This window comes from Erpetoichthys calabaricus, chromosome 16 (genome assembly GCF_900747795.2).
Source record: "Erpetoichthys calabaricus chromosome 16, fErpCal1.3, whole genome shotgun sequence".
Lineage (NCBI taxonomy): Eukaryota > Metazoa > Chordata > Cladistia > Polypteriformes > Polypteridae > Erpetoichthys > Erpetoichthys calabaricus.
The window spans coordinates 87,794,283-87,812,618 of record NC_041409.2 but is presented as its reverse complement, the minus strand read 5'-3'; the positions used below and the strand labels follow the sequence as shown (position 1 = coordinate 87,812,618).

At 42.9% G+C, this 18,336-nt stretch overlaps 1 protein-coding gene across 1 annotated transcript in view; it reads right to left on the bottom strand.

Moving 5' to 3' along the window:
* crip2 (cysteine-rich protein 2) overlaps nucleotides 1-3,648 on the bottom strand; it is a 119,071-nt gene extending 115,423 nt beyond the window's left edge. The window contains exon 1 of the mRNA XM_028821538.2: nucleotides 3,481-3,648. Within this exon, the coding sequence (XP_028677371.1) occupies nucleotides 3,481-3,523 (43 nt within the window). The 5' untranslated portion in view covers nucleotides 3,524-3,648. The remainder of the gene's footprint in view (nucleotides 1-3,480) is intronic.
* Between the last annotated feature and the right edge of the window lie 14,688 nt (nucleotides 3,649-18,336).

Genomic DNA, 18,336 nt, shown 5'->3' with positions numbered 1-18,336 from the left:
TAGATGACCACTTATAAAAACTGACCATCAATTTTCATCCAGTTTCTGAACAGAACCAACAGAGGAGCCGATATATACATACTGTACACACACACACACATCACAATCATTAATACTGCTTCTGTGAATCACATACCAAATGGCATATAACAGAGACACACAGTATGCACTGCACTACAGAAATAATAATAATCATAATGTTTTATTTATGTAGCACCTTTCATACACTCAAGGACACTTTACAATTCAATAAACACATTAACAAGACAAGAAAATGAATAATACTCATTGAAGAGATGTGTTTTTAACAGGAGTTTGAAATGAATAATAGATTTTTACTCACGAAGGCGGAAAGGAAGAGCATTCCAAATTTTAGGGGCCATCACACTGAAAGCTCTGCCCCCCATAGTTACTAACCTGTATTTACGTACACTGAGTAAGTTAGTGTCCAATGATCGTAATGCACAGGCAGGAGTGTAAGGAAGCAGCAGCTCAGACAGATAATGAGGGGCTAAACCATGAAGGGCTTTAAAGGTGAGAAGAATAATTTTATATTTGATTCTTGAAGAAACTGGTAACCAATGCAAATCATAGAGGACAGGAGTGATGTGAGCAGATTTTTTAGTGTAAGTAAACGAGCAGCAGAATTCTGAACATACTGTAATCTATTGATATATTTAGTCGGGAGGCCATAAAACAATGCATTGCAATAGTCCAGATGGGTAGTGGAAGATGAAAGCGTGAACGAGTGTTTCAGTATTCTTCACACTGAGGAAAGAATGCAGAGGAGCAATGTTATGGAGATGAAAAAAGCCGTCTGTACTATTGAGCTAATGTGTGGTTGGAAAGTAAGAAGCTGATCAAAGATGACACCCAAATTACGGACTGATGTTGAGGGTTCAACCAGGATCCTATCGACGTCAATTTTTAGCCCACGAAGGGTGGAGAGGACAGATTTGGTACCAACTAATAAGATTTCTGTTTTATCAGGATTGAGCTGTAAAAATAATATAACATACCATAAAACATATAATAGGTTTTATTTTTACAGTGCCTTTCCCATTCTCTAAAAGGGATTGTTTATTTGAAGCAATACCAAGTTGTCCGCTTGCTGTGCATATGTGTTGCATCCAAAGACTTGCACTTTGGAGAACAGCACTATTTGTATTAATAATCTGGCACTCAATACAGTGGCTTTTAGGTGTATATATTATATGCTTACATACACACTGCATATATAATTAATAAATACATACGTACACAAATATAGAAACATACAGTACATGTCTGTATCTCTATACATACTGCATCAATATCTGCATCTTCATAACCTTTTATTTAGATATTATATACACTTCCATAATCCAATTCTGTGTCTGGGAAGATCAGCACATTCGCATTGGGCACATAGCAGGAACCAGCCTCAAACTAAGTGGCACTGCATGGCAAGGCACAGTCAGACATCCACCCACATGGGGGCCAATTTACAGACACCCAACTAACCTCATGCACACTCGTAGACTCGGAGAGGAAGTCAGGCTTGCCAGGGAACATCCAGATGAGCACAGAAAGAATGTGTATCAAATTCCAGAAAGACAAAAACAGAGCATAACATTCTCAAACAGGCTTTCATCCATTAAAAAAAAGAGAGAACAAACACATATACACTTAAGTATATCCTTCCATCGTATTGCTAAACTCTGAAGATACATACAGACACTACATTTTATATATAGTATCATCCATCCATCTAATCCAAATACTCCATTTTTATATATATATATATATATATTAGTTGAAATAGTTTTACTGTCAAATAATGCAAAGAGTACGCGACACGTGTTTCGCCCTAATTCTGGGCTCATCAGGCGTACACACTCTACTACATGCTGTCAAATAAACGAACCACACGCCGTGGCGCAACGTTAGGGGCTTCGCCTCTAGAGCTGACGTCCGAGGTTCGATTCCCGAGAGGGAGTGCAGTAGAGTGTGTACGCCTGATGAGCCCAGAATGAGGGCGAAACACGTGTCGCGTACTCTTTGCATTATTTGACAGTAAACTATTTCAACCATTCTATGATCTGCTTCTCACAACTGAGGGCATCGTGGCGGATGTTAGCTGACTTGCTGACCAACCACAAGCGTTACCTGGTAGGTAACCACCCATACAATCAGATTGTGATTCAGACTACGAATGCCGTGTATATATATTATATACACACACACACACACACACACACACACAGACACATATACATTGCTCAGTGCTTGCTGGAATGGACTCTGGCCTCCCAACAACTCTGACCTGGATAACTGGCATAAGAAAATGGATCAATGGATATATGCAAATACACACACACACACACACACATGCACATACATACTGTATATACACATACATATTGAATATACCCAAATATATACATATCATATGAATAAATAGACACAATATACAGTTTTAAGATACCTATTCTAATAAACGTAAACATTATTCAAAGTTATTGTCTGGCTGTATACCTGCATTATCACTCTTTAATTTAATATTGTTCTTTATCAGTATGCTGCTGCTGGAGTATGTGAATTTCCCCTTGGGATTAATAAAGTATCTATCTATCTATCTATCTATCTATCTATTCCAGCAGCACTGGGTACAAGGCAGAAACGATACCTGGATGGGAGCCCGTCTATTTTAGGGTAGACTCACACTCATTCTTCTTTCTCTTTCTCTCTCTCTCACATACATACACATACACACACACACACACACACACACACACACATACATACATACATTCACACACTCAGGGCCAGTTTAGAGTCTCCCATGAGGCAATTACACATCTATGTTATGTGGAAGGATACGCACTGTGTCCTGCTCCGTATTTCAGTCTCCAGCAGCGCTAGCAACTGCGCCAGCGTGTCGCCCAAAATATGTAAAATGTATGAAAAATACCAAACCATCATAGACTGAAAATTAAATTAACAGACACACACACCCATTCATTTGCAATTCTTCATCCACAAAATACAGATCAATATAAAACGCATTGGTTATTTGAAAATGTTGCTACGTTATTTATATTGAGCATCTTTTCGCAGCAATGTGACATCGGTTACCAAGGCGTGTGTGATCGGCAGTTCTCCGAATTCCACGGCTATTGTCTGCTGCCTCTCTTTAACGCCCCGCACAGTCGCCCGGCTGCGACACTTGGTGGGCTCCCGGCGCGGTCACATGGGAAGCACACGGTCCCAGACTGGACGGCCCGACACGTACAGTGCACCAAGTGCGCATAACACGCTGCCGGAGCGGGCGACTTCGGCGTCCATGGAAAACTGCAAAGCGCACTAGGGAGCGCATCTTTACGGCGCTTTCAGGTTTCGAAGCACCTGCACTGGGCGCGACGGCTGAGCATCATCGGCTAGGCGCTTCCATCCGCGATAAATTCCCACGCTGTCACTCCGACCGAGCGTTAGACTTACCGAAGTAGACGGTCTTGTCACATTTGGGACACTTGGATGCCATAACGTCACTATTGAGGAGCACAGCACGTCACTTTGTATCTTCCTTGCCTTCACTCTGAACTCGCGGGTTTCCAGCGCTCCCCATGTATCGTCGAGCCGCCTCCCCGCTCTTTATTTTCATGGTCGCACCTCCCTCGACCCACCTCCGCTCTCGTCCGGTGATTGGAGGAGATTGCTGTCACGTAAGGCTAACAGAAGGGGGCGGGCAAAACTGACTGACTCTCGGAGAACAAACGATGCCTTAGATAAGAACAACAGAAAACTAAGGAAGCGCGCAAGAATCCTATTCAGTTTCTGCCTCTGAAAGAGCTCGGTCGTGGCAAACGCCAATACACGGACTTAAAAAAAAGAAAAAGAAAAGTAGACCATAAAAAATAATTGGACTGGCGCATAGCTAAAGAATAATTTAACAATGTGAAGATATAATAATTGGGACCTCCACCAAGGGCCTACAGAACAGATGACTGGTACCTCCCGTTTAACCCTGTCCCCGTCAACCTCACTCTTTAAAACCCCCCTGTGATAAAATCTGTGTGTTTCGATAGACAGACACACTTTCTTTGGTCACATGGTTCATCTTTGCCCACCGTTGAATGCCAGATGAGCCCCTGTTCAAGTGGCCCTATGTATGTGGGAAACAGACAAGAGAAACTGGGAGACCTTTCAAGATGAAGAATTAGCTTTCTTTTTACAAATATGCTAAATGTTATACTTCAACAGCTGGAGGCCTACCACTGTGGAAAACAGCTGGAGTTAGTATCCCAGGAAAGAGATTGGTCGCCACTTTCGCAAACAACTGCTGCATTCTGGATCTGAGCCAGTCCTGGAGTCCGTCTTTTCGATGTGCACAAGTGCTCACTTTGATGGCGCCCTGTGAGCTTTCGATATTCTATGCATTGCAATAAACATTCCAACGTTCCAAAATTCCAACATTCTTTTCAGAAATTCAGGCAGCTTTTCGAAGGTGGGACAGGCTGCCTGACCATTCCCAAAAAAGGATCTTCTGTTCTTCACAAAACTGCTCTTGACATTAAATTTACATTTCTCTGCTCAGGAGACACTTTTATTCAAAGTGACTTACAAAACTGAGTGACATCCGTCTGAGGACTGTTTTGAAACACGTTAGCATTTGTAAAAAAAAAATCATTTTACTAAAAAGTCTTGAACCTTCAGCTGTGCAAAGGTGTGGGATTGCCTTGGACCACAATGCAACAAAAGGGGTAGATCTTTATGCAAATATAGGATAGTCACATGTAAAGAACTAGTTTGTTTAAGGTAAACCACCTTCATTCAGCTGTGTAGAGTGAAGAGGGGCATACAGTGCCTTGAATATTAAAAATGTGACATCAACCTGAAACAAGTGTTATGGGACAAGGTTACAAAATCAATTATCATACATGAAGAGCTCAGAACAAGATGCAAACAAGTTACAATTTGTAGGCCAGACTTGCTAATGGTAGTAATGCAAGCATTAAATCGATTACAGAATATGGGCTTATATATTCATTTTCTATGGGTCCCAGCACATAAACGGGTTAAAGGAAACAAAATAGTTGATGATTTGGCAAAAAAAAAAAGCCACTAAACATCCTTTTTACTTTCTCGTATACAAAGTATAGGGAAAATATTGTAATCGTCCAAAAACTCGAGTTTGAGATTTTGATTAATCTTGACATTTTAGATCTCCCTGAGTCCGAAAATACCATTTTTGGAATTATGTCTGTGTGTCTGTCTGTCTGTGTGTGTGTGTGTGTAAACACGAAAACTTGAGTACACTTTCACTTAAGTCAACCAAATTTTGCATACAAGTATGAGGTACAAAACACAGGGAGCCTAAGCACAGGCAGGAACCAAACATGGATGGGACACCAATGCAGCGCAGGTCACATTCACTCCTAACGGGCCAAATTAGTAGTTTTTATAACCTACATGGTCCATCTGAGGGTCAGTCGATTCAGTCCTGGATGGGCTGCTAGTGTGGTGCATAAACAGGCCGATTCATTCATTTTCTTAATATATTTAGTGCATTAAAGGTTCATGGGGTTATGAAAGTATTGGGTCATACCGGCCTACTCATTTTTAGCAACAGAGTGATGTGCCATGTTAGCCATTTACAGTGCCATGCAAAAGTATTCAATCCCCTTGAAAGTCATCCTGATTTTCTGCATGACACAAGATTTGCCCCCATATCTCTCCATTCAGGATTTTTAACGTGAGCGCTTATGCTGCACCAATACATTTCCAAAGTCTAAATAAACCATTTTCTATAGATTTTTACTTTCTTGTATGTGAAGTACAAGGAAAAGATTGTAATCATCCAAAAATTCAACCTCGAGATTTTGATGAATCTCGACATTTTAGACATCCCGGAGTCTGATTTACTTTCTCGTAGAGAAAGTATTGTAATCGTCCAAAAAATCGATTTCGAGATTTTATTGAATCTCAATGTTTTAGACCTCCCGGAGTCTGATTTACTTTCTTGTTGGGAAAGTATTGTAATTGTTCAAAAATTCAACTTCGAGATTTTGATGAATCTCAACATTTTAGACCTCCCAGAGTCCGATTTACTTTCTCGTAGGGAAAGTAATGTAATCGTCCAAAAATTCGATTTTGAGATTTTAATGAATCTCGAGGTTTTAGACCTCCCTGAGTCCGATTTACTTTCTCATAGGGAAAGTATTGTAATTGTCCTAAAACTTGATTTCGAGATTTTTTACACCTCTCGGAGTCCGAAAATACCATTTTTAGCATTATGTCTGTGTGTCTGTGCATGTGTGTATGTAAACATGATAACTTGTGTACACGTTCATTTAGATCAACCAAATTTTGCATACAAGTATTAAGTACAGAAGGTAGATTTCTATAAACGTTTGAGCTACTTCCGCTAACCAGAAGTGGTACTTTACCTGAAACGTTTCCCCAAAATGTTAAAAATTTGATCATTTCACGTCATATTACAGTAAAGCACCACATTCTAAGCATTTTTTGTCTTTTTGCATTTTTTCGAAAAACAACCGGTTTTCAAGATAGTCGCAATTTTCCATTTGACGTTCAAATAGTAATACATACGTATTTGAGAACGCTTTTGCTTTATGTAAACTAAATTTTGTGTACAAGTGTTACATTACACACATTACGAAAGTCTCTTGCACCTTTTGACCCACTTCCGCTTACAGAAAGTGGTAATTTACCCGAATTGTTCGCCAAAATATAAAATTATCATGGCAAATGTTTTATTCATGCATTTGCAGAGTCCAATTTATTCAACTTTAGTTTTATAATAATTGTTCAATGTATTATTAATTTGATTTGATTTGTTGTTGACTGTTCTGTAATGTACATAATATAAAGATATAATCGTTGTCTTGCGGTTTACTCCTCAAATATCCATCCCCATATCTGAGTATACGAGAAAGCTGAGGGGAGAGCCCTCTTTGTTTTATTGACTTAAAAATAACATTCAGTAAATCAGGGATTAAAAGTTGAAAAAGATTGAAAATCGATGAAATGTGGCAAAACACGTGGGGCACTGATAGTAACGGAAGGCATATGTGCAGAATAAAAAGCAAAGTTGGTGGCATGGGAAAATGGGGCAAAACGAGAAGAAAAGAAATTATATTAACACGCCAGAGGATTGGGCACACTGGGTTAAATTAGACAAGATAGGGCAGCATCAGTCTGGAGTGTGTCGATCGTGTAATCAGCTAGAAACAGTAGAGCATGTATTATTAGGGCGCGTGAGTAAATTATTAGGGAATGGGTAAACTGACGTTAGATCAATTATTAAGGTATGGAGATGGGTGTAAACTGATTCATAGATCCATATTCAGTTAGTTAAAAACTATAAGGTTATTTGAGAGCAGTTCATTAAAATATAGATATTTCAAGTCATGGTATTTTTTTTGTTCCCTTTTCTGCATCACACTCCAGTCCAGTAGGTGGCAGTAATGCTCCTTATGTTGGTTTGCCAACAGCCATTAAACAAAAGAAGAAGAAGAAGAAAAAGAAGAAGAAGAAGGTTACACAAAGGTAGACAGAAATTCACCAAACAGGAGTCTTCAAAAGCTTCTTCAGTACATCGAGAGAGTGAGAACTCCGAATGGAAGTGGGCAGCTTGTGCCAACATCTTGGAACTACACATGAAGAGTTTGGAACGCCATTCATCAGCTGACCTGAGTGGTCGAGAAGAAGCATAGAACCTAACAAGTGATTCCATATATACTGCATATAGGTGCTGACTAGCATCAAAGATCTGAACTTAACATGTGTTGCTACATGGAGCCATTATAATGGTCTGAAAAGAGGAGTGACATGTTCCCACATTGGGTCGAAAACCAGACATGCGGTTGTATTTTGAATCATCTACAGGGGTTTGGTGACACATGCTGGTATTCCTGTCAGCAGGCAGTTGCAGTCATCAATCCGTGACAAGACCAAAGCCTGGACCAGGAACTGTTCTGCATACTTGGTCTGATCTTGTGAATGAAATCCAGAGTGACCACAAGATTCCATTAATGGATGGCATTGGAACAAAGGATACCTTTGAAATGTTGTTCTTTCCTTTCCTGATCCCACTTCTTCCAGTACTGAGTTGTGGAACATAAGCTGGCAACACTGGATGCATGTTTGAAGAAGCCCTAGGTGTGAGGCTAGTGCCAGTCCCATATGCTCACACACACACGTGTTAACGTAACCTGCACAGCTTTGGAATGTGAGTTGGAGTAGCAGAAGAACATGCCAGCTCTTCCAGGATAGTGACTGGACAGCCAGGTTCAGGTTCAATTTGTAGCAACCGACACAAGGTAGGAAGCCAGTCTGGATGGGATGACAGTTAATCGCAGGGCATACTCAGGGCCCCCAAAACCATCCGAACCCGCCTCTTCCTGTCCTCCCATGTGAACATTGGCTCTGTCACCATCTTGGAAGCCAGTTGAAGACCATCTCCTGTCTTAGCGACAAAATGCATTTTGATTTTGTACTTTATTTTGGAACTGCTAATTATACGGGGATCACCATAGTGCCCCAACACTTTATCTGTGTTTATTTCTCATTCTTACATCTTGTCATGACTGGGGAGTCCCAAAAGCACAATAACCTTCAGCATTATTGCGGTTTTGGGCAGAATACTGTCAAACCCCAACAAGAAAGGGCCTTGAAAAATCCTTATTAAACTAAAAGGTTGATTTTAATCCACAGGCTCTGCAAAACGGAAAGCTCCGAAGAGCTCAAAAGAGTTCCCTGAGAAGGCAAGACAAACACATCTCATTAAACCCCAAATTAGAATCCAAAGGCGTAGTTGAAAACAGAGCAGAGGTTTAAAAGATCCAGAAGACATAAAAGCAGTAGCAATAGGCATGGTTAATAATAATAATAATAAGTAATACATTTTATTTATATGGCGCCTTTCCCATGCTAGTTAACACAAGACTCTCTATTCCCTAGTGCAGGCGTCCCCAACTCCAGTCCTGGATGGCTGCAGTGGCTGCAGGTTTTCATTCTAACCCTTTTCTTAATTAGTGAACCAAATTTTGCTGCTAAAGAACTTCTTTTGAGTTCATTTTATTTAATTTTCTCTTGAAGACTCAGACCCCTTTATTGTTTCTTTTTCCTTAATTAGCAGCCAAACAATAACGAGGCGGTCCTCCCTGCATGGAGTTTGCATGTTCTCCCCGTGTCTGCGTGGGTTTCCTCCTACAGTCCAAAGACATGCAGGTTAGGTGGATTGGCGATTCTAAATTGGCCCTAGTGTGTGCTTGGTGTGCTGGGTGTGTTTGTGTGTGTCCTGCGGTGGGTTGGCACCCTGCCCGGGATTGCTTCCTGCCTTGTGCCCTGTGTTGGCTGGGATTGGCTCCAGCAGACCCTCGTGACCCTGTGTTCGGATTGAGCGGGTTGGAAAATGGATGGATGGACAGTAACGAGGCACAAAATGAGCCAAACCAGGACCAGCAAACTGTGTCCACCATAGAATATCTGGAAATAAAGAAAGGTGAAGTTCTCAGGAATGTCGATTTGCTCAGGTCCCCTAAACATTTGAACAGAAAAGAGAAAATCAACAATTTGGGAAATGTTTGCTATTGGACAACAAGAGCAGCAACAAGCCATGGAATTAAAGAACTGGTTTAATTAACAACAAGAATCTGCACCTAATCCATCTTACTAACCAAAGGTTGTAAACCGGATATGGACGCAGGGCGCTGGGCACATCGAGGAGCATGCGCACTGCACAGAAAACACAGAAACGAGAAGGTTGTAAACCGGATGTCACGCGCACTGCCGCACTGCAACGAGCCCGCCACCTGTAAACTACACTTGCTCTAATCCGCTGTGCCAGGAATGTAGATCACATAACGGTCATTCAGTTTGGCGCCCGCCCCAGAGTCCAGAGTCAAACGCAGCGGCGTCCCAAAACGCTGTGGCGCCTGCCCCAGAGTCAAACGCAGCAACTTTCCAAACCGTGGCGGCTTCCCGGAGTCAGTAGGTGGCACCCAAATAACACGACGTAATGCGCCGTGGCGCCCGCCCCAGAGTCAAACGCAGCGGCTTCCCAAAATGCAGCGGCTTCCCAGAGTCAATACGTGGCGCCCAAACAACACAACCTGCGAGCTACACTTGCTCTAATCCACTGTGCCAGTAATATAGATCACATAATAATAATAATTCATTACATTTATATAGCGCTTTTCTCAGTACTCAAAGCGCTATCCACACAGGGAGGAACCGGGAAGCGAACCCACAATCTTCCACAGTCTCCTTACTGCAAAGCAGCAGCACTACCACTGCGCCACCTGTGAGGATAACGGTCACAGACTCTAACCCAGTGGCTTCCCACACTCAGTGGCTGGCACACAAACACCACAACCTGTAAACTGAACTTGCTGTGCAAAACTCTGCCAATTTCCCCAGAAGTACCCACCCTCCATGATATGCTGGCGAATCGCGGGGTTACTTGTTAAATTAAATTAGTGTGAGTTTGAGGCCCTGACTTAGTTGGCCGTCTGTTGGCTCACTCACTTGACATTTCATTTGTGTTTGGGTGCCATTTAAGGAAAGAAATGAAGCAATTCAGAGGAACGATGAAGAAATTCAGGTGAACAAATCTTAAAAAACAAGTCCATTCAAATGAAAGGAAAAGGAGTTTATTAGCAGCAAAAGCTGGTCACCAATTAAGAAAAGGGTTAGAATGAAAGCCTGCAGTCACTGGGGCCCTCCAGGACTGGAGTTGGGGACCCCTGCCCAAGCACATTTGAAATGAACTGCCAGGACCTACGGAAGGGCCTCCCATAAAATGGGTGGAGGGCTGTCCCTGGCATTGATTGGCAGGTGGCCCCGCCCCTTGTGGGAACCACCCACAAAACACAAGGGACATAGCCTGTTTCATTACTGTTTACAACTGAACACAAAGAAAAATGTACATAATAAATAAAAGAAACATAAATACAAATAAATGGCATACAATTAGACAAAAACACAACTGTGAATACCAGCCAGGGTGGGAAATGCTGGCTGAAACATGGCACAACTGGTAAAGCCCCCCAAATTACAGATACCAATAAATGAGCTGACTGATAAATCCAAGATGATTCGATTTTGGAGAGTTTTTGAAAGTGTAAGGCACTGGTAGATTTTGGGGCAGCTGGACTGTCCTGTTTGCTCTCGTCACACGTTATCTGCAATGTCTCTTTTTTTTATTCTGCTGTTGCCCTTTGAGCAAATGGAGTCAGCAGGATCCAGAAATGACTTTCATTTTTTTTTTTCTCTCCATTTAGTAAAGTGATAATAATAAAACTTTAAGAGACACGGAGTGTGTGACAAATCCTCCGTCGCCCCCACACCTTTTCTCTTCTTGGACAAGCCAATTAGAAGCGGTGGGCAATGCAAGCCCCCAGCGTAGGTGCTCGCTTATCAGAAGTGACAGCGGCACAGGCGTCCTTCGCTCTTTCAATGTCATGCTGTGTCGCTGCTGATTATAACTTATCAGTCTACGGAGCTGAGGAGAGTGCAGCTTTGTGCAGATGACAGTTTCTTATTCTGCCGGTACGGCCCACTGGTTAGGACGCTGGACTGGGAGCTAAAGGATTTAAGTTCAAATGCCAAGACATTGTTACTGCGTGGAACTCTCTGCAAATGGCTTTAACTTTTCTGTGATCAGACTGTAGAGAAAAAGTGCATGCTGTGGACGAGGAATGAACTGCAAGTCCCAGAAAAAGAAATATTGGGGCCCCCCATTTACTTTCTTGCATATGTAATGAAAATACGGACGGGTCAGAGGTGCAAAGGCAACAAGATAATAAACCAATAAAATAGCCCCAGTCGGGCTTAGATCAGGTTTAGGTCAGGTCACAGGATCTCTGTCACCGTCATGCTCTCTGCTCACAGGGTGTCACCTCCTTCTGCTAACCTCGCGATATACAGTGATCCCTCGCTATATCACGCTTCGACTTTTGCGGCTTCACTCTATCTCGGTTTTTTGTCATACACGCTTACGTCACTACGCATGCGCTTTCTGAGAACTTTTATCTAAGCCCCACGATGTCTCCTAAATATGCTGCTTTTTCTAAACCTTCTGACTGCTGGAGGAAGATGCTTACTATCCAGGAGAAGGTGAAACTCTTGGATATGATCAAAGATGGCAATACTCTACAAAAACCTACTCACGCATATGAAAAGACAGCGCCAGCAACTGCCTATCAAGATGTTCTTCAGCCACGCACCCAGACACCCACTGCCTACTCCTAATACTCCTTCAGCGGAAGAAGACAACGACGCACCTGCTGAAGATACTGCACCACCTGAAGACTCTCCTACTGAGGTCGTGCCTTCATAGGTTAGCGGTTGTGTGTAAGAACTGTGTGTGTGTGTAATTAAATGTACAGTACAATAATCCATATTACTAACTGAGAATGCTAAACCGGATGATGGACACAGGCACATCCGGCAATGGGCCGTAGCTGCAAAAACACGTACTGCGCAGGCGCAAAAATAGTCCGCGAGAGTCGGCTGAGGAGCCGAGAAAGGCGGACAAAAGAGGGCGAGAGAGACGGATGAGGGGCCGCGAGAGGCGGACAAGACCACAGAAAAAAGGAGTGAGCACAGGAAAAATGGAGAAATGAGGAAACGCAGGCAAAGCACGAAACACATTGCACACGAGACTAGACCCAAAAAAAAAAAAAAAAAAAAAAAAAAAGAGGCTCGCGCACAACAGCAAGGCACCCCCCCCCCCCCCCCCCCCCACAGGCACCGGACGGGACACACACCAAGAGGGGGATTCAACAAGCCCATGGAACACAAAACCACCCCACAGACCCTACAAGCAAGGGACGGGACACACACAAACAGCGGGATTCAACAAGACACAGGAACACAAAAAGAAAGAAGACGCTCGCGCGACAACAATCCTCAACCCCCCCCCACACACACACACATCCATAAGAAGTGACACCCAAAGCCACATATTCTAAAGTGAACATCAACACCTTCACACTAGACAACATAGGTGTCAGCATTGGTGGATCTCCTTACAATAAAGCACTATTAACTGTTCAACTGCAGAAAAGGAAACATATTAACAGTGACTGCGATCCTCCTTATTACTTATCCATATTTCACATGCTGAGAAAGAAACAAGTCATGAATACACGGTCACGGGTACAAAACGAAAAGGAAAGGATAACAGGAACAAACACACGAACACGAAAGAAACAACAAAATAGACGGCTATGCAGCATAGGTGGATCTCATTACAATAAGGCACTATTAACCGTTCAACCGCAGAAAAGGCTCCATATTAACAGTGAGTACAATACTCCTTATTACTTATCCATATTTCTAAAAGAAAAAATGTCTCGACTCCAAAAACGCAAAGCTCAACTAAAGCTTCTAACTAACGATGTACCTAAAAGTAAAAACTTTATGAACTGCATTAGATCCTACAATAGTTCATTTAATATGCACAAATCTACATCCTAGATCCACATGACGCAAACTATCAATCAAAGTGCTGCATCGCAACAGGCACGGATTCAAAACGAAACACCTCCCGTCTCAGACATACGTTAATGGCAGCGAAGGCTACAACGGGCTTCTCACACAGCACAGGCAAATCGATTACAGCTCCAAAACAACACGTCCCAAATACTACACATGCAACAACGCGCCTCTCAAACGGCACAAGCAAAACATACCCCGGAAAAATTCATTCGGATTAATGAATGTCATTTGCAATCATTGTCATTCAGTTCACTTCCCTGAAGAAACAACTGGCAATACAAGTAATACATTTAGACGTTGTTGTCAAAAGGGTCAAATTACACTGCCTTCTTTACATTCATATACTGAATATCTACAGAAGCTTATAACTGACGATGTACCTGAAAGTGAAATCTTTATCAACTACATTAGATCCTACAAATCGGAATCCACTATGAACATTAACGGTGGCACTGCACGTGACATCCGTCTTGAAAAAATGTTGTTTATTGATGAATGTTCAATGGCATGAACAAACGTTTATGAATAATAATATTCGATTTGGAGGAAAGGTACTTTTATGAGGAGGAGATTTTAGACAGTGATTAGCTATTCTTCCAGATGCCATGCACTCAGCTATTGTTCAGTGCACCTTAAAATACGCAGACAATTGGCATTGCTTTCAAAAAATACAGTTAGTAAAAAAGATACGATGTCCAGAACCAGATCATAACAATTGCTTATTACAACTGAGAGATGGTACACTCACCAATACAGATGGACTTCAGCCACATATTATTACAATTCCTCAAGCCTTTATCTGCGACAACTTAGTTACAGAGAGATTTGGAACAGCAATCTCATTAGACCAAATGCCCCTTTTAACACAACGCACTATATTATGTCCAAAAAATATTAATGTGGAAAACATAAATACCCAAGTCATTCCATTACTTCCTGGAAAGACACAACTCTTTCTAAGCTCTGACAAACTTGACTCTGATCACAACAATAAAATTAAACCTTTACACTGTGCCACACACTTTATTGTTTGCTTTCTATTTGCATCATCTACACCGTCACACTATTCTATATCTCATTCATACATCACGCTCTTTGTCATTCCCAACACCAGGGGTTGGCGAGCGAAGCGAGCAGGGGGCGGAGCCCCCTAGTCTACTATATAAAAGCAGTCGGGATTGTCCTTCCGTCCCGTGAGTGCAAAGCGTAGCGGTATTCCACTTATCACAGACTTACTACTTGCGGCTTGCGGTACGAAGCGACGCGATGTGAGCAAAGTTCTGGTGCTCCCATCGTTCCCTTGCCTTTGTGCACGATGCGCTGGAAAAATAGACAAAATTATGTCTCTGGAAATAATTAATGTTGATGGAGTACAAATGCCACACCGCGTAGTAAATATCAGGGGAGATGGTGCTTGCTTATTCTCATCTATAGCTTATTTAGTGCATGAAACTCCGTCTTTTGTGGTACAGATTCGGGCTGACATTGTACGACTTTGGACAGGCACTCGAGGGGATAAAAAAACGTAGGTTTTCGGGAGATGTTATGAATGGGCACTTTGATGTTCTCATTCCCTACACTTACATGCCTGATGTACACATGGAGCGCACATAAATTGAGGATTAAAGGTGGGTGAGCCTAGTAATAATATGATATTTGTAACATCTAATATGTCTTATTTTCTCTTATTTTGTCTAATATATTGGGTAATACGAGTGTAATGGTGACTAAAGGGTGTTATTTCATGTCTAGAGGGCTCTAATAATGTTAAAAAACGTATTTAGAAGGTCGTAAACAGGTTTTCTATACTCTTACTGCGAAAATATTCGATTTATAAATAAAGAATCCTACTTCGCGAAAATTCATTTATCACAGTAGAGTCTGGAACGGATTAACCGTGATAAACGAGGGTTCACTGTAAAGAGGAAATACCCGAAGGGGTACCCGAAGTGCCCTCAGGGGGCGTTTTCTCAGAGTTGCTGGAGGAAAAGGAGAGGACATGGTGAACAACAGCGCCCGCCCCCACCTCTCAACTTGGGGTGGTACCACATACTTTTAGAAGAGCCCAGAGGATGGTCCACAGATGCAAATGCGTGACAAGGCTTATGGAAAAGAAAACCTGCTGCAGTCTTTTTACATCATTAAATAGCGCTTACAGAAAGCCGAGATCAGATACAGCCTCTTGTATCCTGCCAAACTGAAAGTGGACATTCAAGGCAAGCATTACACCTTTACCACTACGGAGGAAGCAGAAAAAGAACTAAGAAAACTGAGTCCAACACACTTCTCTTAGATTGGACACACCTTCCCTTTAATCATTGCAGATCAGTTTAAATACCTAGGGGTAAACATCACAAGTAGACGTAAAGCTCTTTATCAACAACATTTCGCTGTCTGTATGGAAAAAATTGAGTAAGAGTTGTATAGATGGTGTGACAGATAAGGGCACCGTCGACCCCTTGAACCCTCAGACACCACGTCAGACACCCGATAAAAGTCCAAAATGACTTTATTATTAATAATAAATGTGCACAAAGCACCCTCCACTCCACTATACTCCAATCCATCTTACTAACCGAAGGTTGTAAACCGGATATGGACGCAGGGCGCTGGCCGCTGGACACATTGAGGCGCACGCGCACTGCCGCACTGCACAAAAAACACAGAAACGAGAAGATTGTAAACTGGATGTCACGCGCACTGCCGCACTGCAATGAGCCCGCCACCTGTAAACTAGACTTGCTCTAATCCACTGTGCCAGTAATGTAGATCACATAACGGTCATTCAGTTTGGCGCCCGCCCCAGAGTCCAGAGTCAAACGCAGCGGCGTCCACAGAGAAAACAAAAACGAGAAGATTCAGCGCATATGTGAGTCACATTACAGTATTACAGTACGGAATCCCCAGACGTCCAAACTACATGACGTAAACCGGATATGGATACAGGGCGCAGGGCTGAACTTGCTGTGCTCCACTCTGCCAGCAGTCGGTGTCAGCAAAGGCAACGGAATCACGTCTCCATAAAACGAGACCGCTTTACTGCAGATATGCGTATGTAATTAAATGACATTTCCCCAGACGCACCCACCCTCCATGATATGTCATCCATCCAGATATCGGACGGAACAGAAACTGATTGCCATTCTTGGATTTCCGATTCGCTGGCGAATCGTGGGCTTACTAGTAAATCAATAACACCAATACTAAACACAATAATCAATAATCCTCCACTCTCCCTGACGCGTTGCCACCCTTCCACCCAGCTCAACGTCTGGGATCTCCCATCATCCTTTTATGGTCCCTGACCCGGAAGTGTTTCCAATCCTTCAGTCCATGTGACTTTCTTTCACCTCTGGGTCAGATAAAAAAGTTCTCTTCTTCATCCCGGAAGTACGTCATTTCCCTTGTCGCTTTGCCTACGACGTACTTCCGGGTTACAGGGCACATACGAGTCTCTGGGCCTCCCAGCAGCGTCCTCTGTTGGCCCCTGTGGTATCCAGCAGGGCTGTAAAGGAAAACTCCATCGTCCAGGATTCCCTGCTGGTATTCGGGGCACCTCCATGCTGCAGGGAGAGCTCCACCTGGCGGCCTGGGGGTATTGGCCAGGATGACAAGCCGGCCATAGACCACAATGGTCAACCCTTCATCTCACTCTAGCTGGAAGAATTAACGTTGTTAAGATGAATATCCTTCCTAAGCTTCTCTTTTTATTTCAATACATTCCAATATACATCAATAAATCGTTTTATAAGAAATTAGATTGAACCATAACCTCATTTATTTGGAACCTAAAACATCCACGTATCCAAAGAACGACCCTACAAAGACCTAAGGCGGAAGGTGGCATGGCTCTACCTAACTTTCAGTTTTATTACTGGGCAGCAAACATACAAGCTATAAAAACCTGGACACAAATAGATGAACAGACACAGGCTTGGTGCGCAATAGAAATAAAATCCTGCAGTACATTTGCTTTGTACCGCAATAAATTCAAGTTATCGCCGATATACTAACAACCTAATTGTGCTTCACTCACTCAGAATATGGAACCAATGTAGGAAGCATTTTAAGATAAAGAAGTTTTTATCTGTGGCACCTCTATACGAGAACCACCTTTTTCAACCCTCGCAAACATACGCAGTTTTTAATATCTGGAAAACATCCCTCCATCCATCCATTTTCCAACCCGCTGAATCCGAACACAGCGTCACATGGGTCTGCTGAAGCCAATCCCAGCCAACACAGGGCACAAGGCAGGAACCAATCCTGGGCAGGGTGCCAACCCACCGCAGGACACACACACTAAGCACACACTAGGGCCAATTTAGAATCGCCAATCCACCTAACCTGCATGTCGTTGGACTGTGGGAGAAAACCCATGCAGACACAAGGAGAACATGCAAACTCCACGCAGGGAGGACCCGGGAAGCGAACCCAGGTCCCCAGGTCTCCCAACTGCGAGGCAGCAGTGCTACCCACTGCGCCACAGTGCCACCCCTATCTGGAAAACATTTGGGATTAAATCACTTAGAGATCTGTACATAGACAATGTCTTTGCATCCTACGAACAATTACACTCCAAATTTAACTTTCCAGCAACACATTTCTTTCAGGGCGGCACGGTGGCGCAGTGGGTAGCTGTGCTGCCTCGCAGTAAGGAGACCTGGGTTCGCTTCCCGGGTTGTCCCTGTGTGGAGTTTGCATGTTCTCCCCATGTCTGTGTGGGTTTCCTCCCACAGTCCAAAGACATGCAGGTTAGGTGCTTTGGCGATCCTAAATTGTGCTTGGTGTGTGTGTGTGTGCCCTGCGGTGGGCTGGCACCCTGTA